Source organism: Anser cygnoides, chromosome 4 (genome assembly GCF_040182565.1).
Source record: "Anser cygnoides isolate HZ-2024a breed goose chromosome 4, Taihu_goose_T2T_genome, whole genome shotgun sequence".
In the NCBI taxonomy this organism is placed as follows: Eukaryota; Metazoa; Chordata; class Aves; order Anseriformes; family Anatidae; genus Anser; species Anser cygnoides.
In genome coordinates, this window is record NC_089876.1 from 73,776,633 (window position 1) to 73,803,405 (window position 26,773).

Consider the following 26,773-nt stretch of genomic DNA (forward strand, 5'->3'; position numbering starts at 1 on the left):
CACCTACTTCAGCAGGAAATCTCTTAAGTGTCTACATGGTAAACCTTAGCCAGGAGGTCAAGGAGTTTGTATTTGATTCGTTTTGCCAAACACCTTAGGTAAAAAAAAAAAAAAAATCTACTGTAAGAGACAAACCAGGAAGTAGACTTGAAAGGCAAAAATATTTAAGAATGCTACAGCGTGTGTATATGTAAGAAGTCTTACAGTAATCACGGTACTGTAAATATTTCAAGTACCCTGATTACAGAAGTTGACAACATGCATTCCAGTCATCAGTTTTCTTGTTCAAGAAGAAGGTTACGACATTAGACAGGCCATATTAACAGAGGCTTTATATCAGCAAGGTCACTAAAGCAAGAAAACATCCTCTTTTTCATCAAGTCCAAATTTGCATACAAAGAAAAGAGATCCTGTACAGCTGTACACAATTTTGTTTGGTTGGTTTTAGATTGCTTTGTTTTTGTTGTTAAAAGGAACCAAAGGCATTCATTTTGGTTAACTTGGGAACAAAATCATTCATTTTCAGTAGGATTTAGCAGCCTGAGACCTGAGTCTTTTCTAAGGTGAAAATGGCAAGTATTTTTCTGAAGTGTTAAGGTCAAAGTCTAGCTAGTATACAGCACAAAGCATTAATGCTGTTGCCTCTGTGAGACCTCCCAGGCCACACAACTACCCCCATCATTTCCCCATCTAAACTGGAAGTCAAAGGCTGAAAAGAGAACTGGTGGGTTATCAGCAGAAAGCCTTTAGCACTTACCTCTCCCTTACACACTGGTTTGGTTCTGGTTAAGAGCACCTGCTCCTCTCACTACACCACCAGTACATGAGAAGTGCATTCACGTGTACTGACCTAGGATGCTGTTCTACCAGAAACACACCAGTAACGTGACGGTATTTGCAGCTCGGTAGGAACTGTTTGGATGTTTGCTATTTCCAGTTCTGAAGTAAAGGTCTGAATCACCTGCTAATATCAGTAACAGCTTTGTACTGTACTACAGTACTGCCAGGTACAAACACATAACCTATGTGGACCCGTTTTCTTCTTCGGGTATCTTTCGGTAGAAACCAGCCACTCAGAGACTTCTACAATGCAATATAGATGCGCACACATGAATAAATAACCCTGCTCTCCAGTCCATTTATCATACTCAGCACTCCTCACTAGCGAAGGTCACATCAAATGAAAAGATTTCTCCTTTGAACTACTCACACGTAAAGTTGCCTCTAAATAGCACAGTTCCAAACTAGAGCGTTCCGGGGTGAGCCAGTACAGAAGTAACTTTCTTCTTTTTTTAATTCAAAATATGCAAAAGCAGAGTCTCCTAGGCTTGCAGGAAATATTTACAATGTTATTAGCATTCGCAGATGGAAGGCATAAGGATAACCTTGTGACAAGGGCCGATGAAGACAAGGGAAGGTAATTCAAACGCCACTTGTGTTTTTCCCTAGCTCTGAGCGGTATCCTCTCTGACCGCTGCTGAGCACTGCGCCAGCAATAAATTCAGCCTGCTCTTTTCCAGCCTCCTACAGCACTCAAAGTTTCAGAACTAATCCAGCCTGCTCTTCCCTGGATCCCCAGCCTACCGAAACTTCCAGAAGACTCATCCCTCAGTAAATGAGTCTGACAAATCTTGGCAGATGCTCAACAACAAATACGATTTTGCAGGTCCAGAAGGTGCAAAGAAAAAAATGCATTTCTTTCAACAAGGACTCCTGCAATGAAATGGTTGCTATATATTATTCCCATGTTTATAGACTACTGTTTAGAAATGCACCATGATGATTTTTTTTTTTAAATAAGAAAAGCTTTTTTTTAAAAACTGATGCTCAGGAGGCAAGGTGAACACCTTGAAATGAACAGTTTTCACCAAAATAATCCATGACACTAGATTAAAAAATTCAGACTAAGGTAATTCATTCTGTAGTTAAAACGCAGTTGTGAAAGGATCTTATAGCACTGTCTGGCTAGACACGCCATCTGATCTCACTGACTTTTCACGTTCACTCAGCTGCTGTGCGCATTGGAAGCGTTATTACTGCCACCAACTATTTTCTTTGCACAAAGACAAAATCTTACATCTTTGAAGACCAGGTTTTTCTCTGCTAAACCTTTAGGGAGGCAGTTAAAATCCTAGCCCTGTATCAAGGCACAGGAAGAATCCCCTGCCCTCACACAGCCCTTTATTTTTGGGGAATCACTATGGAACCGGGGTTTATCTTTGCACAACTTTGTTATGTTAACACTTCAGGCAACAATTTTGGAAGCCCTGCAAAACTCTGGTGAATTTTTAATACTTGCTGATAAAATTATTTATCTGAGGGAGTTGCTTTATAGTTTCAGATTAAAAAGGGCACAAGTTGAAGTCACCTTTTAATCTTGCCCAATATATATATATCACTGCATCAGGATACAGATCAGTTCACTCTTGAGAAGTTTTTCATGATTATAACCCACAGAAACAATTTCCTCCAGTAAAATATTTGTGACTATGACAGGTGCCCACTTTGATAACAAGCCTTCTCTTGGCGTGCCTCTACCTCAACAAAAGAAGAGGGCATAACTGTCAAAGCAATTTAGGAAGAAATGCCTTGCAGCATGGCTAGAAGAAAGACTACTGGAATATCCATCCATGCTTACGGTAAACGTGTATATACTATTAACAGCACCTGATGGTTGTTGGGCTTTTTGTTTTGCTCTTCATTTCCACCTATTCAAAGCACCTCCTCAGCTCTTCTTGGGTGTTCAGTTGCCAGGAAGATCCTTCCAGGTTGCAGTACCTGTGTTCAACCTGTTGCCTTTTTGATTTGCTCAACAAGTACCTTTACGGCAACTCTTAACATCCTGAATCCTTCTTTGGAGACCAGAAGATTCCCCATAGCAATGACTCTTCTGACATACACTTTTCTAATAACAGATTCCTAGGCCAAAGACACATTAGCTGAACAAGCAAATCCTTTGCTGGTTCTTGTTCTGCATGTTGCAAAGACAGCAAATGTATTTAAACTTCTTTCACATGTTGTCCCGTGTCTTATTATACAGTACGATCTATATGAGCACTGAGGCAATTCTCATTTCAAATTACAATATTTGAATGCCTATCATTTTCTTCCAATATATCTATCTAGTCAACTGAATGCAAGAAAGCCACGTTTTCACTAAAAAAAAAAAAGCCATTATCCAGATTAATTATCTGCGAAGGTGATTCCACATAGAGAACTTGCTCAGAACTTCTACAAGGGTAGTACCAGGAACTTCACTTATCACAGGTTTGATTTTACGTTTATACATACAGTACTCAGGTGTTTCCTAACTAGCCCTGCATGGCAACATGTACCTTCACAGGGAAATAAAAAAGCATGAGAAAGCAGCAAAGAGAACTTCAGATCTGAAAGACAAAGCCTTTTTCATTATTACAATTTTCAAAGCTTTTTAACTGATTGACAGCAATCTCAGTTTTAATCCTCATGCCATTATGAAAAGATCAGATGAACCAAAGACTAGTAAAAGATAACAACTTCCATCCGGTAATTGAAAGAAAACGGACCTTTCTGGCCATCACGTCAGAAGCCTTGGTAATGACTACGAAAAATTCACATAAAAGCTTTTTCCAACTCTTCTTAGAGCTGCCCAAAGCAAACTACAGTGGGCATACTTCCTGCTCCCCCTTTTAAGTTACACAAAATGTTGGAGCTGTCAATGCTTAGAAAGTTCTGAAACTCATCAAAAGTGGTCTATGCAAGTGTTTTGCCAGCAACACTACCATCTACATATGGATGTGTCAATTTCTGTAGAAATATGAAAATAAAATATATGATTCCCCGATACATCGTATCGTGGTGTTATTTCAAAGTAAGTGTTTTATGGTGGATCCTCATAATCACTCAAAGCATTCTTCCTGTAGAAGATCTCATTATCAGACACAGCTGTTCATTTTTAAAGGAAGAAAGATTTCTGTATCTCATGTCTGGTCAAAAGGACTGTGAACTCATAAACTGTGCTTCAACTACCCATTTAAAAGAGTTCACTGGAAGACGATCACAGGATCATTTCGGGTGGAAGGGGCCTCTGGAGGTCATCTGGTCCAAGCCCTCTGCTGAAGCAAGGCCACCTTCAGGAAGCCACCCAGGACCACATCCAGACAGCTTTTGAATATCACCAAGGATGGAGACTCTATAGCCTCTCCAGGCAACCTGTTTCTATGTTTGACAACCCTCTCAGTAACTCAAAAATGTTTTCTTGGGTTCCCCCTGAGCCTTGTTTTTTTTTTCTCCAGGCCGGACAGCCCCAGCTCTCTCAGCCTTTCCTCAGGATGGAGATGCTCCAGTCCCTCAGTCATCCTCACGGCCCATTGCTGGACTCTCTCCAGTAGCTCCACGTCGCTGGTGTACTGGGGAGCCCAGAACAGGATCCAGTACTCCAGGTGAGGCCTCACCCATGCTGAGTAAAGGGAAGGATCACCTCCTTGACCTGTTGGCAACATGCCTCCTAATGCAACCCAGAAGGCTGTTGGAAAATTCTCAAAGATTACTTATTAAAAAAAATCCATCTATTTCAACTCCCACAAAGCCAGGGGAAAAAAAGAAGTCTAATACATATTCAGAAACCATAGCAACTGGATTATAACCAAAAAGATATCTGTGGAGTAACTTTCTGACTGGCAGTACTTCTACAGCTAGCCTAGGTTAAACAAACAATATCCTACAGTGAAGTATTGTCTGTGAAAATAGGATACAAGACGTGAAGTTAACATTTTGTACAAAAAGTTACACACAGTTAAAACTTTGGTTAATAAGGGTGCTATCCCTCCTCTTGTGATATGGTGTGTGTGGTAAACAGGTACTGTTTACGCGTGAGATTGGTGCCACCTGGGATTCATAGCTCTGGAGAAGCAACAGTGTCTTGTTAGAAAGTATGAGGACATGCTATTCTCTCATGTGCAAGAGCTTTACGTGTATAAATTCGCTTGCATTTACATTTAAATTTCACACAGGAACTGCCTGCTTTGACATTTCAAAAATCAAATGGTGAGTGAAATAGCGTAGTCCTGCACCACGTGTCCAGCTCTGGGCTCCCCAGACCAAGCAATGGCATAGGTTGCCCAGACAAGTTCTGGAGTCTCCCTCCTTGGAGATACTGGATATGGTCCTGGGCAAGTGGGCCTATGTGCTTCAGCAGGGGCTTGGACAAGATGACCCCCAGAGGGCCCTTCCAGCCTCAACCATCCTGGGACTCTGAAGTTGTCAAAGCTCATGCCATTAAGTTGCAAGTGACTGAGAAAAGAACTTTGATATGAAGGATAAATTGTTAAAATTAAGGATATCTTGTTACCAAAAAACACCATACACTCACACCTGCTAAAGTAGAAGACCACCCATAAGCTAAAGCTAGTCCCTCAACTGAAATGAATGCAGCCTCATCCCCATTTGCAAAGAAAAAAGTTTTTTTTTTTGTTTTTTTTTGTAGTTCACTGTTCCTTCTCCTCCACCAAAAGTAACCTCATCTTGTACACTCAAAAGACACCACCTTAAAGTCACTTTCCCCTCTTTATTACTGATAACAGTATGGACAAACAGCTTAAAAGCTGTAACCAAATCTATAAACACTATCTCAGGAAACTTTTCTTAAGAGGAAAAAAAACCACATGCACACACAAAGACCATTTGCAGATAATTTAAACCTAATTTAGGGCTGCACACACAAAGTATCCGAGTCACTAAAAAAGTTTCACCAAGTGCCTTTGCCAGTTCTCCCCTTGTTGATTCAGCCCAGCTCCCTTGTGGTTACCGCACAGCTTCCCGCCCTGCTGCACACAAACACCTCTGAAAATCCAAGATACTCACCTGAGCCAAAACAACTCATTAGGCAAAGCACTCCTAAAACAGCTCCGTGCTTTCGATTTCTGAGCAAGCTAGGACTCCCTACGTAATGCTTTGCTGCCCTGAAAACGCTGCCCTCGCCCACTGCACTGTTCATTTCTGCTCCCCCGTCTCCCCAGCCACACGTCCAACACACCTGATTAGGCTGCTGGCCTCCTTCCTAGGGAGGCAGCTGCTCACACCAGCCACCGCCACCCTGCTTCCCTCTTCTCACCCCCATAATATCCTTATTTTTGTGCAGCACAGAACTACAGGTCTCCCAATGAGGAAAATTACGCTCTTACACACATCTGCTACGTCCATCTTCAGTACTACCACTGTGATTTTAATATTAGGACATACTCTATTGTGCCGGAAAAATTGTTAAGCAAAGCAGACTACCTTTTACTTAAGGCAACCCAGATGCATTCACTACTAAAGAAAACTCGTTTTCAAGTGAGCAGAACACAGGCAAAAAAAACTTATATATAAGAATGGCTCCTATGTGTTTTTTCAGTGATAAAAACATTCATACATGTACGGAAAACATTTTAGACAATTTCTGAAGACACAGCAACAAAACAAACTATTGCTTTAGCTGAAGAGCCACACAGACAACTCACTTTTTGCTTGCTAGATGACAGCACTGCAAACAGGAGCGTGCTTTGCTCAGTGTGAAAATAAGAGACAACGCTGTCCTGCCTAAGCCACATCAGGTCGGATATAACAACACAGTTTACAGTGGACAAAAATCAGGCACTGAAAAGGAAGAGCAAAAGCAAAACTGTAAGTCACAGGCTGACTACTTGATTCACAGTTTACTCAAGTTAATGAAAAGATTCCAACTCCTGCAGATTTCAGCGGGTTATGAAACAGGTCCTGCAAAGGGAAACGTTCCAAGTCACAAACAGCAATGCGATATTTTGATACCTAATTGCCACCATTGCCTACGAAGAAATCCCTGGTGTAAAGTAGAGAACAAATACAATAATCTCGCTTTCTCATTTTAAAATGGCATGAAAGGAACAATAAAAAAAGTTATTGAAGAGAACTAGATTGTTCCCAGCTGTTATCATAAAATACTACAGCTGTTCGTGTCATTGTAGCTAATGACCAGTTGCACTTTTTCAAAGATTGTAACACAGTATGACCATTGTAATCTACATCAAACTGAAACTTGGCAAACATCACGGAAAAAAAAAAGACCAAAAAAATTATTTAAATTGCTGCGTTTGATGTTTTAGTTTTGGTTGTGGGTTTTTCGGTTGTTTTTCTGTGTGCGCGTTTGGGGGAATGGCTCTGAATTTTTGTCTGAATGGCTCTGCATTCAAATTGTCCATTATTTTAAATTCCTTAAAAAAAAATCACTGTAAATGAAAGGTATTTAATTATTAAAATTGTCTCTGCAGTAATAAAAGCAGGAATGAGCCAGAAATTTCCAAATTTGTTCCAAATTTGCCGAGTAGAACAATATCTCAAGTCCAAAGCGGATGATGAAACATCTTCTCTCCAAGGCCAGCAAGAGGGTGGGTTTCCCCATCTAGAAGCTTTGAATTGTTTTGTTAACTGTATATGTGAACCAAATCAAGTTTTCCATAAGGATTCAAACACACATGCAAAGAAAATGTGAAAATAGAAAAAAAAAGAGAGAGATGAAGAAAGAATTTTCAGAGACATCTCTACTGGAACATTATTCCTTGACAGATGGAGAGAAAGCTAGGGGAAAAGTATGTATGCCCACAAAAAAAAATAAAAAAAAAATCCTCTGCAGAACCTGGAATATACTATTTCAAGCAATTTCATGTAATTTCCAGAGAAAATACATCAGCATATGTTTCTCTCTAGCCATGTGCTTTCCCCTCCAAAATCACCCATATAGGATTATAGACCAGAAACACATCCCAAGCTCCTTTTTTGCCCTGTGCTGCTTTTTTTCCTTGTTACTAATAAAAACACTGATTTATTGAAGAAAACCAGCATTCACTTCACCAGCAGGTTTTCCATGTCAGAAACAATTCCAGAAGAACTCCAAACACTTCAGAAAGACTACCACACAACCATACATGGCGTATATCCTTCTCCATAGGAACTGATCTGGGACATTATAACAAGTAACATACAGCCCCAGCAAAGAAACATAGAAAGCTCAAGAACAGGAAAACCAAGGAGACAAGGAGCTGAGCCTCTTCTTCTCCCCTTGAGCTATTTATCTGGACCACTAAAGATTTATTTCAAAATGATGGGTAGTCCAAAACACGAACAACTCAGGAACTTAGCTTTTATCTGGCCACACAATTACTTGGCTGTCACTATCTGCAAGAAAAAAAAACAACTGTGTATAACCTACCTTCACAAGGACACTCACAAATGCTTAAATTAAAAATTAAGCCCTAGTCACACTAAATTAGGCCAGAAAGCTGTAGTTGGGATTCTATTAATTAAGTCTATTGAACAATGCCCAGAGTGAGTGCTAAAGACTGTCTGCAACATCGCATCTGCATAACCCATTATTAATACCTGTTATTTTCACCATTCCAATCACAAGGTCAAAGTGCACTTCCTTTCTTGTGGCAACACTGTGCAGGCTTGATATTTTTGTGTAATTGGCAAGAATCAGAGCCAACAGTATAGCACAGTTTGCTCTGCAGGAGGTTAGTTATACTGATTTTGTTGGTGAGAACTTCACCACCACGAAGAGGTAACTTGGCTTTAGGATTCTGAATAAATTCTCTGGTTAAATCTGTTGCCTTTTTTTCCCCTCCAGTCCATCAACTCTACACTGTGTGAGAGCTAGGACAACTCAAGGCCAACAAGAATATGGTGCAACAGAACTCCTAAGCTGCATGTATCTAAAAGACTGCCTGGAGAAAAAGAGTATGGTGTAGAATACTAGCATTTTCATACCAATACCCGCTTCATCCCATTGGGGAACTTCTTGATTTGGAAAACCCCAAAATGCAAACTTCAATTATTTTATCTGTTTTTCCATTTTTCAGATAAGCATATATCAATACTGCTAAGGCTTAATGCAACTATATTTTAGAAGAGTTTTTTTCTTCTTCTTTGCCACAGAGATTTTGCCATAGAGGATTAATCTCTATACAGACTAGGTTCTATACCTTTAACACTTTGACTTTAAGGTGGAGGCTTTGAAGTTCACTCATCCGTGATGAACTTCATTTTTTTTTTCAAGCAAGTATTACCACCTTCATCAAATCTTACCTTCCCTTGCTAATTAATTTCTGTGTCAGGCTGCAGAGACACCAAAGCATAAGTACTTACACTGCCTCTCTTCCCAAATTAACTAAAACCACCAATGACCACACTAGCCCTCACATAACGTTTTGCAAGCTACATGAGTTAAAACCAGGAGTCATGCTGGGAGCTTTCAATGTTACTGCTAAGCAACCTGCAAGCAGCTGCTGAACTGCAAAATACAGACATCCTTCTGGGACAACTTGGGTAGAGCTTGAGTAGCACACTGATGTGGTGTGTGGAGCTAGTCCCTGAAAAGAAAGCCACAGAGTCAGCAGCTGGCTGCAGAATTACAACAGAAGTCAGAGGAAGAGTCATAATATACTTCCCCTGTTCTCACGTGCTTCCCCAGGCACCTACAGATGGATCAAAGGCAATACGCTGTACCCAGTGAACCTCTTACGTTAGGTAAAGTGCATCCCAACCGCAAACAGGCAGCACTTCAGCTGCTCAACATACGGTGCAATGGGAAGAAAAAATAAAGTTAAAAAGAATATAAGGACAGAGTATGAACAGGAAAAGAAGGAGCATATTGAAACTTAAGAGGGAGAAAGTATTAAAAAAAAGACTGAAAACAAAGGAAAGCTGCAGTGGAAGTTCAGTATAGCACACCTTGATTTCTAAGCACAAAGAGGTTTAATTGTTAAGATTACTGTTAAGCAAAATGTTTTCCAAAGCTTCATGAAAAACCCTATAAAAATCTACACCTTTAGCATGTGCAACGTGGACACCCCACCCAGAAACACCCAGGAATTAACTCCTAAATAAAAATATCACTTTTGACCTCTGGTGCCTTTCCACTCCACTATTTCTCCTTTCCAGCTCCAAATACAAGCGCTATCAACTTGCAAATTGTGTTGGCATCATAATTAAAATCTTAAATAAGACAGTCATGTTCTCCTCATACACCAGTGTTGCCATATCAACGTTAACATGCCTAACCTCGCTAATAAAAATAGGTCTCATACTCAGCTTAAAACACATGGAAATGACTGTCAAAGAGATCCTACTCTGGGGGTGTTACTTCAACAGTATTGGCTTTCTGGTGGGGGAGTAAAGTAGTTGGGATTTTTATCTTTAAAAATAAAATTTACCACCGCAGAATCTATTGTCCCTGTTTCTCCACATCGGCTCTTCCATCTCCTCCTCCATGCGAGGAATAAATAACCAGGAGGACATACCCGGGGCACAACACTGCTACGTTTGCATCTGGAAGCCAAGCAGCAGATTATTCACCGAGCCCCGCTCCTACACAAACTAGGCCACACGTACGCTACAGTGTTTTTTAGAACTGGGATGATGCATTTCACCATTATCGACTGAGAAGCCATAAAACGATCTTTTATGGGGTAAAGTCAAGGTAAATGACTGATTATCAGAACAGGAAATGATTTAAGCATTCAGCAGAAGAAATGATATGTAATAGCAACTTGCATTTGACTCGTGAAACCACATATAAAACAATATCAGAAGGCACCTTTTCATGAAGGTGATTTGAAGTGGCTTTTACTTCAGAAACTTGTGGCTTCTTTTATGGCATACTTGAGAAAATAAAAAAAAAAGTGTAAAACAGTATCTTTGTGTCTTAAAATACTCTTAAGGGAGTGCTTTTCTCCATATTCTTTAAAGCTATAAAGGAGGAACTATCCCCCACACCCTGCTGCTTCAACATCACTGGGAAGCCTTAAATGAACTAACATTCATACTTAATGGAGTACCAAACCTAAATTGTGTTTCTTCTGTACTTTAAGTAGGAGCTGCTCAGCAAAACAGAAGAGCTGAAGAAAAAGGATGCATTTGGAGCATACAAGCTACAATAAACAAATAAACAACAAGCTGAGGTATTAACACTGCCCAAGATAAATTTCCTTAAGAAATACCAGGCGAGAAGAATCATGAGAGTTCCGGAAGACATGGAACTACAAAGAATAAGAAAGAGTATCAGGTTGTATACTCAGAGATAAATACATTTTGTATTTTATCTTCCTGCCACAACCCGCACAGAAAAGCGAGCGTAACCGTGTGGAATCTCTCATCTCTAAGTGGGATGCATGCAATGGAAGTAGATACCGTTGAATTTGGGAATAGATAGCAGGGAGGAAACAACTGCCCTGTACAACATTCCCCTATGGAAAATTACCTCAGCTGGCTCATATTTTCCACTTAAGTTAAACACTGATAACATCCAGCATGAACTCCTCTTTCAAGTTTCTCACCACCACCACCACCACCGGTATCAAAAGCACCAGTCCTCTCCCTGGGCTCAGCCAGAAAGAACACGTAACAGAAGACAGCTTTAGCCAACACGGAATTCAGAAACATAAAGGTTTTAAACACACAGATAAGGCAGTTTGTTTCCCCCCTCGCCTCGTATCAGTCCAAAGCACGAGGAAAGTCTCCCACCTATGCAGTGCAACGCGAATTGCGTAAGAAAGGTGTCTTCCAGTGCACGCATGGTTTTTCCTTATGCAGTAAAAGACTTGTTTCAGTACAGTCTTATTTACAAAATTATCTTAATGAGTAAGAGGTACAGAGAGTTCACAAATCAAAATAAATCACCAGTTTAATTACACAAGCGTAACTGTCAAGCGCTGTACTTTGCTTTTATTTAGGTTTCTCATTACTACGTTCACAATCCTTTACGACGAGTGCTGTACATTAGTCACACGTACACAGGTTCACAAGGTGTCAGACACACGCAGACTGCCATACCTAAGCAGCGTCCAGCTGACAGAAGCCATCGGTTTTATAAGCATTAACTGAGTTTTGACCGTGAGACACAAGAACACAGCAGTTACATGTAAGAAAATAAGCCAGCCTTGTTTTCTTTTCTAAATACCTGTAAGATAAGGACTATGCGAGCACATCCACTTGTTTTCTGCCCTCAACTGCTTCTCCTACAGCTTGTTTCACGAATGTACTGGGGGTCCTTGCTTACAAAGGCGGCAAAGCCAAGGGGGGGACCACCCTAGGAAGAGTGGTAAAAGGGGATGGGGAGCACACAGCTCAAGGTGGGTTCTCCACTCAGTAACATCCCTTAAACCCAGATGCAGGCTCCCTCTGAGTGCATTCTTAAGCATTACAAGGATAAATTGAATTAATTAAAACAAAAATAGAGTCAGCGTTCCTATGCCAATAGAAACCACTACAACGCAACTCCCTCCTTTCCCTCACGAGGATCAGGCAGATATTGAACTTTCAGCACCCTCAGAGAAGGGGCACAAAACAGTTCCATCTCCTGCCACTGGACAGCTCTAACTATCCAAGTAGCACCGGTCCTCAGCAGAGATTTCCTGATACTTAGATTCACACCAGAACACATACCACATGCACCAGCACTACTGACGTTCAGGTCATGGCACGGAACTACCCAAAAAACACAGGACAGCCCAGCACTTGCAGGGTACGTGCATGGTGGGAGAAAAATGTATTTGATTCACGGGAAGACAGAGGCAGGCTTCTACAGTACTCCTATAAAGACCAGCCTGGTACACCAGCCTTTGGAGAGCGCATACAGGTCTCCCCTGGACTAATGGAAACCCTAAACTTCATGGTTAATTCCTATTATTGACGGCAATAAACACCAGTTTTATCTTTCATGAATCTGAAGTTAACACTGATGGCTAACATATCGATTGGGAACTGACATTCATATTATATTACAAACAACTGACAGCCTGAACGTTAGGAGATCGTTAACAATGACACGGTTGGAAATTCAGAGATAGCAGAGGCTGCTGTCCGGCGTTTTGGGGGGTGTCAGTTCTTGATATAACTGCGTGCACCTAAGCACACAATGCACAACGAGATTGCCAACACCAAGGATCAAGAGCCATGGCAGCAGCCCATCTGAAGAGCTGAGATGGACGGATTCCATTAAAACTCTACTTTCCTTCAAAGGGGAAGGAAAAAAAAAATCAAAATCAAAAGCACACAACCATCTGACCTGCAAAGAAGAATCAATCACTGTACCTAGCTAACAGAAAGATTTCCAGGAAATACTGCTTTTATTTCTTCGTATGACGATTACGGCTCACTTTTGAAGTTTTGATTTAGGATTACTCTGCTTTAGAGCAGTATTTCTAGAAGGCAGTAACGCAACACTGAATATTTTGAGGAGGTCAAGTAACCTGATACGCAGCTTTTCCCTCCAGGTCAGTGGGGTTCATATCTCGCTAATGTCAGTAGTGACCAAAAGCTGTTGACATCAGACAGCTGTTCTGTGACCCACGAGGAATGAGCTAGTATTCTCAGTCCAGTTTTTCCTGGACAGGTATCCCCACCTTCACTAGCGCAACCGAGCCCACGCTCTGGCTAGCAGGTCTCAGGAGTTTAAAGCAGTGTAGATAAGGAGTAGCTTTCCCAATCCTGAAAGAGAACTAGAACTTGTAAACAGCTCTGTCCGGGTGAAGGCTGCATCATACCTCTAACAAAAAAGAAAGGAATTTCAATCTGTAAACATGCCAGGTCAGCATTTGCTGCAACACTATGTTGTCCTGAGCCTTGATCCTGCAAGCATTTGAATGTACAGGTCATCTTTGAATGGTCTGATAACTACAAGTAAGCATTGCTCCTCTACAGGAGAAAAAAATAAAAATAAATCCACAGATGAAAGATGATTTGTCTAATTTTCATGACAAAGTACATATTACATTAAGGAGAGCACAAAAATAAATCAAAAAAAAAAAGTACTACTCGAACTGTAACTGCATGCTGCAGATTCACATACAGGAACCTCTTTCCCTTTAACTCCAAAGAATACAATTTTGCCAGCTTTACCAAGAGTTAATTTGCTTCTGAAAACTTAACATGACACACAGACTTGAATTTCTTCTTTGCACCCCTCATTGCACAACCATCCCAGATCTGCACATTTCACTCAAACTGTCAGATGTAATCGTGCACCAACGGCATAACAGAGGAGAGAGAAGACCAAAACCTTATAAGCATTAGGGACTCCTCAGCCGTCTTCCCCTTCTCCCAAAAGCACGTTTTATTTTGGACTGCAATCAGTCTAAGCACAGTTCAGAAAATTCAATAAGCAATGCAAAATGAGTGTGAGATGCAGTTCTCGCCTACAGAAATATCCCACTCCTCGGTATGCTTGATTGTTTCGGGCAGAGAAAAAGCCAAGGAGCCCACAAGAGCCCATCTAAGAGGCAGCACGCAGCCACGAGCAACCTGCAGGCAGCTGCTGGAGCTGGAACCTCCCCGAGCGCACCCATCGTTGCGTAACGCTGCCTGGCCGGGGCTTTCACCGGCCAGCTCAGAACTGTTGTTAGAAGGAGACATCTCCTGTCATGCACCAGCAAATCGAAAGGGCTTAACGCACACACACACACATAAATAAATAAAATGAACAAGCCAAATAACAACAACAAAACAACCAACCGCACGCATGCAGGCGGAGAAGAGCTTAAGCCAGAGCTTACATCCATATGCCACAAACATCTCCTTTCCAAATTAAGTTAAAATATCACATGAAATGAAACCTTAAAAAAAAATAAAAATAAAGTTGTTTTCACGGTTCTACCTCAGCACCATCAGAAAACCTGGTCTGCCTTCTACAGTATCAGGGCTCTCTGGCTATTTGCATAGGTGCTAACAAGGTGTTATTTCCTTTATTATTATTATTTCTTATTCATTTTAACATTGTAAGCCCATTCCAGCTGCTCACCTCAAGAAAGCACAAGTGACATCCCATGGAAAAGAAACAAGGCAACCTCTTCCTATCCCCATTATCACCACCAATTGTTTTCTTACTAGATTTCCTTACAGTCTATATGAAGGCAGTGTGGAGTGCCTATGATACAGCAAAGAATAATCCTATTAAGAAATCAGTTTACTGTGTGCTACCCTCTTCAGGTACTATTTTAAGACCTTGAGAAGAACTCACTATCTAATAAAAAAATGAACCGGTTAAACAAATCTTCGTGTGACACAGTGACACAAGACAACAGTTACCAGCGGAGATGAAGAGACACCCAAGCAGCATTTCGGTTTTGTTCAATACTTTCTCAGTTTAACAAAGTCGATTTCTAATTGCATTATAAAATTATTCGTGCAATACTGCTGAGTTTTCTAAGAAAATGGTGCTTTGAGATATTACGAACATATTAGCGTGTGTAAAAAAAAAAAAAATGCAAAAGAGTGGTTGCTGACAAAACCCATTAAGATGCAAACCACTGGGGGGGTTTGTCAATATGGAGATAGCAGTTCCAATTCTGCAGCAATTCTTACTCATGCTGAACACCTACTTTAGTCAAAGGAAGTTCTGTCACACACGCGATCAGGACGTTTGGTCATGTGTCAGGAACAAGGCAGATTTTAAAGCAAGTCCAAAAAAAAAAAAAAAAAGAAGGCAGCCACCCCATAACGGCGACGAAGCCTCCCCAATAGGGTTTGTTGTACCTAGAGAGGATATGCATCAGCTAAACAGAGCTGCTTCAGGTCTCTGAAGCCTGCTTCTGGCATGATATAAGTGCTTGTTATAAATATTCCGGGTATTGGAAGATAAATTTCCAAGCCACTTTAAAAAAAAAAAAAAAAAAACGTGTCATGGTTGCAATTGCATTTCTTACGACATCTGCAATTCCATTTGGAGGAAAAAGGGTAAAAAAAAATAATAAAAGGGGGGAAAACGGCAATAGGAAGCGTAAATATAAACCTCCAAATAATAACACGGTAAATAACGTCTACATGGAAGGTTTGGCTTCGGCTCGTGGAAATGGGGAAGCGCCGATGTGCCGGGGCCGCCTTCCCCTGCAGCCCCGCGGGCCGGGGGAGGCTGCGGGCTGCCGGGGGCTGCGGGCCGCCCGGCACCGGGGGGTGCCCTCGTCGAGGAGCCCTCGGTGGCCGCACCGGGAGGAGGAGGAGGAGGAGGAGGAGGAGGAGGAAGGGGGATACCCGGCGGAGCTCCCCCTCGCTCTGCAGCCAGCCCTGCGCAGCCTGGGCGAGGAGAGGGGGGGGAGCCGCGCTGCAGCGGGGGGGGGACCCCCCCGGCCCCAAACGCCGTGCTGAGCCCCCTCCCCCGACCCCAACCCGCGGGGTGAGCCCCCCCACACGCCCCCGACCCCCGCGGCGAGCCCCCCCGAGCGGCGGGGAGGGCGATACCCCGTCGCGGCACCCACCTTTCACCACCCTGTCCGTCGTCGACAGCTTGGGGTCGGTGGCCTTGTGCTCCGACATGTCGGCCGGGCGGCGGCCGCCGCTGCGGGCAGGGCTCCGGCTCCTCCGAGGTGGCCCGAAGTTGCCGCGTCCCGCTGGGTCGGCGCTGCCTTCCTCCCTCCTCCTCCTCCTCCTCCTCCTCCTCCTCCGACCTCCGGCGGCGGATTATCCCCCGCTCCCCGCTGCTGGAGGCGGCCGGCTTCTCCCCCCGCGCAGAACCAGGCAAGTGTCAGCAGGCACCAGCGGCACCAGGCAGAGCCCCGAGCCGGCGGCGGCGGCCAGGTTGCAAACGCAGCAGCCCTGCGCTTCCTTCCTCCGCGGCGCAGCGCCGGCTCCTCCTCCTCCTCCTCCTCCTCCTTAAGGTCAGGATCCGTCTCCCCTCCCTCCCCCCCCCGCCCGCCCGCCCGCCCCGCAGGCTCTCCCCGCTCAGCCTCTCCGCTCCCCGCAGCCCCGCTCCTCCGCTCCCCCCGGCCCCTCCGCTCCGGCCCCGGCCCCGGCCCCGGCCCCGCTGCCGGCTCCGCGCCGCCCTCCCGGCCCCGCTCCCCTCCGCGCCGCCATTGGCCGCGCCCCGCCGCCAGTCACTGTCAGGTAGCGCCTCCCGCCCGCCCACCGCGGGGCCGCCCAGGTGCGCCCCGGCCGGGGCCGCCGCCGCCTCAGGGCCCTGCCGCAGCGCCCCGCAGCGGGGCCTCTGGGGGCTCGGTGTGTGGGGGGGGGACCCCGCCGCCCCTCGTCCCTGTGGGTGCCCCGAAGGCAGGCTTCGTGCCTCTGCCGGCAGCCCCCAGCCCCGCGGTGGGCGCCGCGTAGGGCTTGTTGGTGCGTGTTTGGCGAGGAGGAGCTCGTTTTTGGGGCTGAGCGGTTCCGGTTGGGTTTTTGCGCTGTGGGGTTTAATTACAGAGGAAAAACGGGGCGCGCCTCTTCGGGGAGAGGGGTGTTTAGAGAGCTCTTGTTGAACAACGCCTGTGTAGGTGAGCCAAGAAGCCAGAGACACCTTGCCCGGCTCCCCGTTTCCCTCCGGGGTGCCGTTCGAGTTGCTTGGTTAGCAGATATTATTGCTTCAGAAAGCCACAAAGAAAATAACATGGCAGTTATGACACATATTCTCAGCTTTGATTTGCCTGGCAGTTCTAGGGGATGTTTGGTTGGCCGTCCTTGTGGTATTTTCCCAGAACATGAGAAGGCATCGTACGTGACTGGCCTTCAGTACGACGGCGTGAGTCTTGTTCCAACAGCCGTGGTGAGCTCCTTGTGGTGCCACCATCCTCTGGTCCCATGAACATGAGAACAAGGCACCCATCTGCGATTCCTCTCACAGCGGTAACACAACAATAAGAAACAAATCCAGTGTTCAAGCAAGGTATTTCCTGTACACCCAAATAAACCCCAGAGCCCACATCAGGTACGTATAAAGCTCCCCAGATGCTAAGCATACTTTGTGAAGCACCAAGCGCACAGAAGAGCCCGGGCAGAAATGCCCCACACCTTCATCCTGGCTGCTGGGAGGCACTGCTTAGCGGCACTTGGACGCAGAAGGAGAAGCAGCACGTCAGGAATGCAGTATGGCCAGTAAATTCAGGTATTGCATACGCCTTGTGGGCCACAACTTCATGAGACGCAGAGGACCAGTTTGGATCCGTTCTTCTGTGACTGCAGGCTGTTTGCATGAGTCATTTGGATTCTTGATAGACTGCAATAACAGAGACTCTGGGTCTCCAGCTTACACTTGCTCCCCCATTAGTCACAGGACAAGACTTCAGCTCCGATTTTTTTTCAGCAAGTAATTATGACTATTGTTGCAGCTATATAAGGACATTTAGTGTCACAACTCCGGCACCTTCCTAGGAATTCTGAAGGCCATCTAGAGCTTCTTTTAGCATTTCTCCTTTGCTTCAAAGTTTTTAGTTATAATATGCCATCCAGGCCAGGTGAGGTTCTCTCATTTTATCTTGTGGAGGGAGGGTCTTGTTTATGCATTTGTTGCATTTAGTCTTCTTTTCCAAGGTAGAATCCCCATTGCAGGTATTTTCTTCATAACAAGTTTTCAGATAAGTTTACATAAGACAAAGATGAGTACCACTGCCAAGGACCGCATATCATTCCTCTGCAATACATGGTATAGTTAAGATTCAGATCACAGGTAAAAGACCTCATCACCACTTTGTCTAGGTCTGGTGCAGTCTTAACCTCATGACTTGTTTCAGGAGCATTTGTAAATTCCTTATCCTTGCCATGAGGGAAGGAAAGAGAGAGACAAAAATCACAGAACGCCTTCTTTGTTCTCTTGTAATGGTAACAAAGTTGAAAAATTCTGTATTTCGGATCCATGTTAGTAGTAAAGGTTGTGTAACTTCCTTACTACTTAAATGTTTCTTTTCCCCCCATCTGCACAGCTTCTTCCTTCATCTTTTTCTCACAAAGACCTGCTTTACCATAGAGGGATTTCTTTTTCATGGGATCTGAGTTCTGTTGGATTCCTTTATTTCATTTAACAGGAGGAGAACATGGAGATACCTCTTTGAATGGAAACAACATGGTCCGTGGATTTCTGGGCAAATTCTAACACATTTGACTTCTCACATCAGGAAACCTTAGTAGCACTGTTAGTCATTTCGTCCCCTAGTAGAATGCAAGCCCAGCATTACAAACTGGAAGCTCTGATCTTCTGATCACAGGTTTTGGAGACAAGGTCTGTGAGAGCTGGGGGTGGGGCAGAGAAGGGGAAGAGGGATTTTTTTCAAGTCTGAAATAAGCCAGTCCCTACCTCTTCGCCTCATATGAGCAATTCTTTTCCATTTTAGCAGAGATGTGACAATTCTTTTAAGCACACAGCAGCTCCAGAAAGCAGCAGCACCCACCTGAAGTGGAAGGAGGAATAAATGACCACGCAATGAGAAGGCAGTCGTTTTAGGTCAAGTGTTTCATGATGATGTACGGGCTAATAGACTCCAAACCTTGTCATGTGTCCCATGAAAAATCAGTGGTCAAGTTGCCTGGACTTTATTTCAGCAGCAAGCTGAAGATTATTCTCTAGAAATGTAACCATATGTTTGCACACTGACTCAACCAATTAAGATCCTGTTTAAAAGTATTGATTGTAAGAGATAGCATTTTAAATTTTAATCATTATTATTAGAGAAAAACTGTTCTAACTGCAGGGAGTCTGTCCTTCACACATTAGCTTTAGCCCCTGGAAGTTCTGGCTTCACATATGATAAATGTAACTTGGGCAGTATCTTGGAAGTAAAGGGAACTACGAGAGTGTGCTTGAATATTATGATGGCTGCATGGAAAATATGTGCAGCGAGGTTAGTCTGGATACCAGTGTTGCCTTAACTGATTATTTTCCTGATTATTTTTTTAAATAAGAGAGATTTGTAATTGTTTCAGTTTACTTCCCTGCACTATAAAAAGTGATGGGATTCTTAACACCTGTGTATCGAAGTCTATTGCATAGGCCATAATGTCTACAACACAGTTGTCCACAAGATTAAAACTGTAACTAGCCTGTGTTGACAGGGCATTTCTAGGAGATATGCAGAACCCAAGGCTGAACTTCACAGTGCTGACTACAAGCACCTAAAACTTCCAAAAGGCCAACGTTCATCTACATCTGACAAAAGTAAATTTGACACCAAGTGCCTTGGAAGGCCAATATAACTTACTGGTGCCATTTGGTTCTGTTACGTCCAACAGAGGAAATTCACGCCGGTGTAGAGAGCCTTTACAGCAATGTAGATCACTCTTAAAAGGGCCAAGGGGCACCATCCGATGGTGTTCTTGACAAATGGTTTCCCACACTTCTTCTACCTCAATACACAAGAGGGAGCTAGATAAAGGGCCTGTAGCAGGTAACAGTTCTTTGTTTCATCTAAACACGTTCTGCCCAGCTTGCAAAGAGATGGCAAGTTCAGATGGCAAAACGCAGTCACGTAATCCATCACTTAATGCATTCTTTGGGTTCCCCGTGTGTGATCCTCATGCATCCAGTGCAGGCACTTAACGTGTCGCATGGTCAGCCTCTCTGGAGCTTTGCATGTTTTCCCCTTGCACGCATCTGTTAGGCATTTGGCTCAGCTGTTTCTATAGGTTCTGGATTTGGTCCTGAAGCTATCAGCAGAATTTATACACGCTGTTAACGATACTGTGCCCGGTTTAGAAAGCAAAGAAAAATAGACAATTTTACAGAGTCATAGAGGGGATGCTACCAAAATGAATCGTGCTGGAATAAAATATAAGCAGTGGCATCAGGAATGCTGGAGAGGGAAGGCAGGTTAGCTCCAAATTCCAAGATGATGAATCTGCATGGAAAACAGTAACAAATGGTGCTATGAGCAATTATACAGAGCCTAACTGACATTTAGAAAGAGTCAACAGATAGTAATAAAAAAGAACACAAGTGAAAGATAACAACTTTGAGCCCTGGAAACAGTCATACCCCCTGCAAAAACTAGCCTGCTTGCAGTAGGTTTCAATATAAAAGAAGCACAGCTATGGTCATCCAAGGCTGCGAATGAAAATCTGCATTTGGATTCAGCCTCTGGTGCAAAACAGATCCACAAGCTGTGCCTGTCATCCCAAGCAGCATGCAGACCCGAGACAAATCATGCCAAGGTCTTCCATCTGCCCCCTTTCCAACACTGCAGACACATCAGGTAATGCAGGTTTCTTACCCTGCAGTTTCAGATTTCTTAAGAGGCCCATATCTTCAGCGGGCTAACTACTGTATTAAGCTCAAAGGTGAAGACCAAGTTAGAATTAAGTTTGGGGCTAAATACTGAAGCCAGCATAAGAATAAGTCAGGAGACTGGAGAAGCAGAGAGTCTACCAAACTGAGGAGCATGGTCAGAAAGCCATAGAGCCAGAAGTTTGAAAATCTCTGTTCTAAGATAAGTCAGGGCTGGAACAAGGTGAGGTCTAGGAGACTAACACAAAGGAGACAGGAACCAGGGATCAAGACTAAGCAAACAGGAATGAAAAGCAGGAGAGACAGAAGCAAAACTACAGCCAAGTGGCACTGCAGACTGCCAAGAGCAACCGGTGGAGTTGCCTGACACATCTGCTGTTAGAGGAAATTAGCCAAGCCTTAGCTCCTGCACAGCTGGGCCACAGTCCCGGTCGCCCTACTGCATCCAGCTGCAGGGACGGTAGCCCAGGCAGAGCCCGACAGTGTGGACAAATGTGTACCAGCTTAAAGTTGGACCTGCAGGAGTAGCTCGTCCCTATAAATTTACTGGTGCAAGCAGCAGATTCAACTCGGTGTATGTATCCAGTGCAAATCCGCTGCCCTGATTCACCGAAATGTCTTTAAAATTATAGCTTTAATTAAACGCTGCAAGTTTGTGCATTGGAAAGGGCTTAGTGCAGAAGCAATAGATGTATTTGATGGCAGGCAGCAGTGCCAAGGTTCCCAAAAGTGGAAAGACATCCCCTCGTCTCCCCCTGCTGGCCTGCGCATCCAGGAGCAGAGTGCCTGGGAGCAGCCGCCTCCTCTGCCTCGCCTGTGCCAGCACTTGGAGAAGCTGCAGGAGGGGACCCTTGGGAGCAGCCTCCAACATCAAACCGTTCTCAAGATGCTGGCAACGGCTTAAAACCACAGTCCTGCTATCAAGAATTAGTCATTTGCTCCCAGGGAGTTCATCCTGCAGGCTCTGGTTCTTAATTAGGTGCTGCTCTTAATGGGAGGCTACAGAATACAGAATTTCACATTGGGCCTTAAGATGTTATCCCCGTGAATATTAAAATCTCCCAGAAAAAAAAATAATATATATATATATAAATTAAGAAAGGAATGGAAGAAAAGCTCATTCATTTTTTAAGATGTACTTGCAGCAGCAAACATCACGACAGACAGATGCCTGCTTAGAGAGAAGGGAGCAGCATTTGAAGGAAATGGGAACAGCAAAGTAACGAGACACACGTTCAGTTTGTGTTATAGTCATCCCCTATCTGGTTAATTTAACTATGGCGTGGAATTAAAAACTACCAGCCGTAGGAGCAGCTGACGAGATTCTGAAGCAAAATGGGATGCTCAGCCTGTGTAATACCCAGGATGCCTTTCTGCCTCCTTTTTCAGGAGCAATGCTGTTGTCAGAGACAAAAGGACGAGGAGGAATGCATGTAGTTGTTTTTGCAGGAGTAGAGCCTTATTTGTTTTCATAAAGGTGCCATGGTTTATTATTTATTTTTGCTGTCTTCTGCTGCCAGAAAGCAGTACAGGCTAAAGCCCTGCTCCTGTAAAGGTAACATGCATGGGACACATCCTGGAGTAAATGATTTATTCAAGTGCCATCGGTGCCAACCGAGGGCTCGGTGGTAGCAAGCAGACCATGACTGGTGCTAGGGGTGAGATCACTAATAAGTTAATACCCAAGAAACAAACACTGAAAAATTCAATTTAATTGCCAAAAACTCCCAGAATATAAAGCGGCTTGTGATGTATTATTTAAAGCAGCGTGGTGAATATGAAAAGGAACAACAGACTAGAACGTGTTTTCTGTACTGGCCTCCTGTGCTATGCCTTTTCCTAGGAAGTTTGTAATGGAAAGAAAGGACAGAACAACCTGATCTCTGAACGTGTGTCCATAAAATTCCCAAATATTTACAAAGCAAAACACTGAAACCTGGAGATTACCGTACAGTTTAAGGAGCTCTAATGAATACAGTTGTTGTCTTGAATTAAATGTAGCTGACTTATTCAGATTGGTTTAGTGGCAGCATTACAAAATATAAAAATCTTCAATTAATTTTCAGTCAGACTGGTCATAATTTATACACTGAGAATCCAGACTCCCACTTACCCCAAGGCTTTAAATTGCTGTAAGATGCAAAGCTGCTTTATAATGGTTATAAGTTACACTTGCACTCACTTAAAATCCATTTTATATTCCCGGGGTGATGAAGAGCAGCCCTAATGTAAGGCAGAACCAGGTTTCTAATTGACTACCAACATTCTCAACCAGCGCTGCACGTTCAGGGCTGCGGGCTTAACCAACTGCTGCAAGGGGACTCCCGCACCGCACCGGTGCCCTGCTGGTCCCCCACGGCTTTCCTGCAGGGCAGCCTGCAGGATCAGGTGTTAATATCCTTAAACAGCAGCAGCAAAGTCAACAACCAAGCACCCCCCTTCTCCCACGTGCACCTGCGTCATTTAAAAACATCAACCTCGGGCACGCCACAGAACATCCTTTCAATCATATTTTAATCAAAATTGCTTTTCAGCTTCTCAAGTTTTATGTAAGAATCACATGAGCTGCTTTAATCTTTCCTCCTCCTCCCTCACTCCTCAAAAGAAAGTTTCAGTGCTCTGTGCTTACTCAAAGAATGGCATTCAGCACAGCAACAGACACATAAATCTTCTGAATTGCTAAAAAAGTGTTACCGAGAGGCTGGTATAGCTCTAGATGATGACAATCAAGTGCACAGGACTGGGGAAGGCAGTTGAAAAGCACTCAGATAATATATTTTCCTTTTAAAATATCCTTATTGGTACAGGGCACATCCATTCTATAAATAGATGTGCCCTACAGGATAGGGCAATTTCATCATCTTGACTTTAATGGTTTGTGAAAATAATTTAAACCGTAAGCCAGGAACAGACATTAACGTTATTCAAAACTATGAAGATGTTGCTTATTGAGTGTAAGTAAATATTTTTCAGTTATTCTCGCCATCTTAACATTGCCAATAAAGCTAGCACTTGTGTTAGTTGCTTTGTATGACACTGCGTTCTGCCTAAGAAGGAAATATTTCTCTAACTCTCCTGGAGTTCACAGTTATCCCAAGAGTAATGACTTCTTGCTGGTTGTCTTCCAAAGGATGTTGTCAGCCCCTCAGTAGTTCATTTCGGGTGAAAATAACCCTTGAGCCGTGGCCAGGCCAAGATCATATACCAAATAAGTCCCATTAAAATCTTCAGATAAGGCCTAAGTGATATTTAAGTACTCCAGCACCGGCCTTCTGCTCGGTAGCGAATTCATCTCATATCTGCAAAGATGGGTTTGCTCTGAGTTAAAAACTAGCAAGGGCTTAGCCTGGCCTCAGTGTGGGGACCGGTGAGGCCAGCTCCAAGATCCCAGCGAGTAGCCCAGGAGACGCAGGCCCTGCCCGATTCTCGTAAGTTTCCCACTTGAGCATGTCAGCAGGATCACAGCCATCCCGCTGGAGGATCTGGACGTCGTTGCAGCACAGCAGTCCCTGGAGACTCAAAGGCCAGGAGCAGTGCTGACGCTGTGGCTGGTGCCGAACAGGGAGCGCTAGCACCACGTGCCTGGGTCCTGTTCTCCCTCGCTGGGGAGCAGGGTGTAGAGAGAGCAGCCATGTCCCGTCCACACATACACCCGTTGCAGGCCACAGGTTTACATTAAAGAGCACGGGGCAGGAGATGAGTCAGAAAAAAGTGATTGCTGCGATGCAGGTAAACAATTAAATGTGGTCTACCAATACACTGAGATCCTACCAGACAGCAGATGGCCTGAGGAGTGGGTCATGACCTCCATCACTTCACTAAAATGCTTGCCTTTTGCCCCGTCTTGTCCAGACTTTGCTTGAGCTGACACTTTTTATTCTTGCTTCGATTTCTTCTAGGTGTTGGGTCAGCTGGAAAAAAGGTCTTGTTCCTTCTGGAAAGAAGCGAGACAAATGGATGTTTCCAGCACCATATAATTAGAGTGCAAAGCATGGCCACAGATAAAATATAGATGCATGTAAAATATGGGAACCAGACCTTCTGCCTTGCTAATGCAATTATTCATACGCATGGCAACACAAATATGCTGTGGAAGGGAATCTGTGTCAGTGATAATGTTTGCTCAGATATTCACTTGCATATTCATGGGCTCAGATGGAGAATATGCAGTGGGAAATGATTGGTCCACCTCCTTCCATTTCTGTGTCCTCAAAATCTCCCTCCTTTGTTTTCCTTTCTTCTTTTTCTTTCCTTTCATTGTTTTTCTTCTTATTATTGTTATTAATTATTATTATTATTTCCCATCCCCCCATTTCAGAAGTACCTGGAAGAGTATTTCAGACAAGCTTTCTAACAGCATGATTCCTCTTAATAATGCAGATTGCACCGTGCACACACAATCCTTTGCTCCTGGAAGAATCTTTGTAATGGCCAATTAGGGCTGCTGGGCCTTTTCTGCCTTCCCTTTTCTCTCATTTTCTCCTTCTCTTTTTCTTTCTCTCTCCTTCTCTCTCTCTCTTTTCCTTCTTTCCCTCCCTTCCTTTCTTTTTGTCTTTCCCCTCATCTTCTTAGCTCTGTTACAGCCCCTGGCAGGCAGTGATAGGGAAGGATGAAGAAGGCCCTACTGTGACATTTTCCAGAGATTCTTTCCCAGGAAGGAGCCATTTCACAGCATTCCCAGAATATACTCTCATAGTGTCCAGAAACACTTTCCAAAGTATTCTGGAGACTCTTAATCTTAAACTCCATTACTGCAAGTGATCTCCAATTTCTCCCCATCTCCCGTGTACTTTGAATGATTTCAGGCTTTCTTTGGCCAATGTTTTTGAAGTATCTACCAAAATACATTTGCAGGTAAAATCCGACCACATAGCTCACAAACAGAGGGGAAGCTTAATAAATCTATTGTTTCGCCGTTAAAAAAAAAAAAAAAAAAGGAAGAAATTGCTAATACTGCTCTAAATACATAGTCACTGCCAACAGTAACACACATAGCAGCCAGCTTCCATCTGCATTGAGATTTCCCAGACAAGCTGTACGGTATCGCTCCAGAAACTGCTAAGCCTTGGCAATAATCAAAAGATTGGTGGGGAGACACTGCAGAAGCGTTGGATAAAGTTAATCGGGCAGGCCAGTGGAACAGATACGAGCACAAAAGTGAGGGAGAAGCAGCTGCTGACCCACCGGTGACAGACAGCAGCCTTTTTTACTCTGAAGCTCTGCGTATTTTGCTGGTCGTCAGAGAGAGCCTATTCATCTATATGATGTTAATATTTTCATGTTATATAAGAATATATCATTCATACATAATGCTCATGCTATGTGAAGATCATATAGGAAAGCTCTTATGAATAAATGCTCAAAAAATTAAATTTACTTTCTCCTAAGAGTATGCTGAATGCCCAAGTGAAGGAGGAAAAAGAGGCTTATAATTTCTTGCATTCAGCAGCATAGAGATGTTTTTGAGCCTTTTGTTTACTTTATATTAGACTAAGAGTATATATTTATTATAATTCAGGGCATCTCCTTTCATTCCTGCGACTTCCTGGTAGGATTTATCCTTTTAGTGCTCTAAAAGCTACCATTTGGCATCTTCCATAATTGCTTATGCAGAAGGGCAGGAACACTAACACCCTTCTTTCTACCTTACTCACCAACCACAGAGCATCGTTTCCTTTCCTTGCACAGATATACGTAAGTAATCGGCAGCAAGAGAGCTTCACATTTCACATTCAAAAATGCAGTGCCTGGAAGCCAAACGCAGCAAAATTCAAACTGGGGACAAGACACACGTCTTTAACAGTGTGGGTAATT

At 43.6% G+C, this 26,773-nt stretch overlaps 1 protein-coding gene and 1 long non-coding RNA gene across 6 annotated transcripts in view; both read right to left on the bottom strand.

The window, feature by feature from the left end:
• The window catches only part of PPP3CA (protein phosphatase 3 catalytic subunit alpha), a 196,886-nt gene extending 180,224 nt beyond the window's left edge, over positions 1-16,662 (bottom strand). For 2 of the 5 annotated variants that reach the window (XM_066996852.1, XM_066996851.1), the window contains exon 1: positions 16,242-16,662. In XM_066996852.1, coding sequence (XP_066852953.1) covers positions 16,242-16,299 — 58 coding nt within the window. In that variant the 5' untranslated portion in view covers positions 16,300-16,662. The remainder of the gene's footprint in view (positions 1-16,241) is intronic. The other 3 variants (XM_066996853.1, XM_066996854.1, XM_066996855.1) reach the window with 2 other exon arrangements.
• Positions 16,663-23,530: 6,868 nt separating this feature from the next.
• LOC125183078 (uncharacterized) overlaps positions 23,531-26,773 on the bottom strand; it is a 74,088-nt gene continuing 70,845 nt past the window's right edge. The window contains exon 3 of the long non-coding RNA XR_007164209.2: positions 23,531-24,893. This is a non-coding gene — a long non-coding RNA (uncharacterized lncRNA). The remainder of the gene's footprint in view (positions 24,894-26,773) is intronic.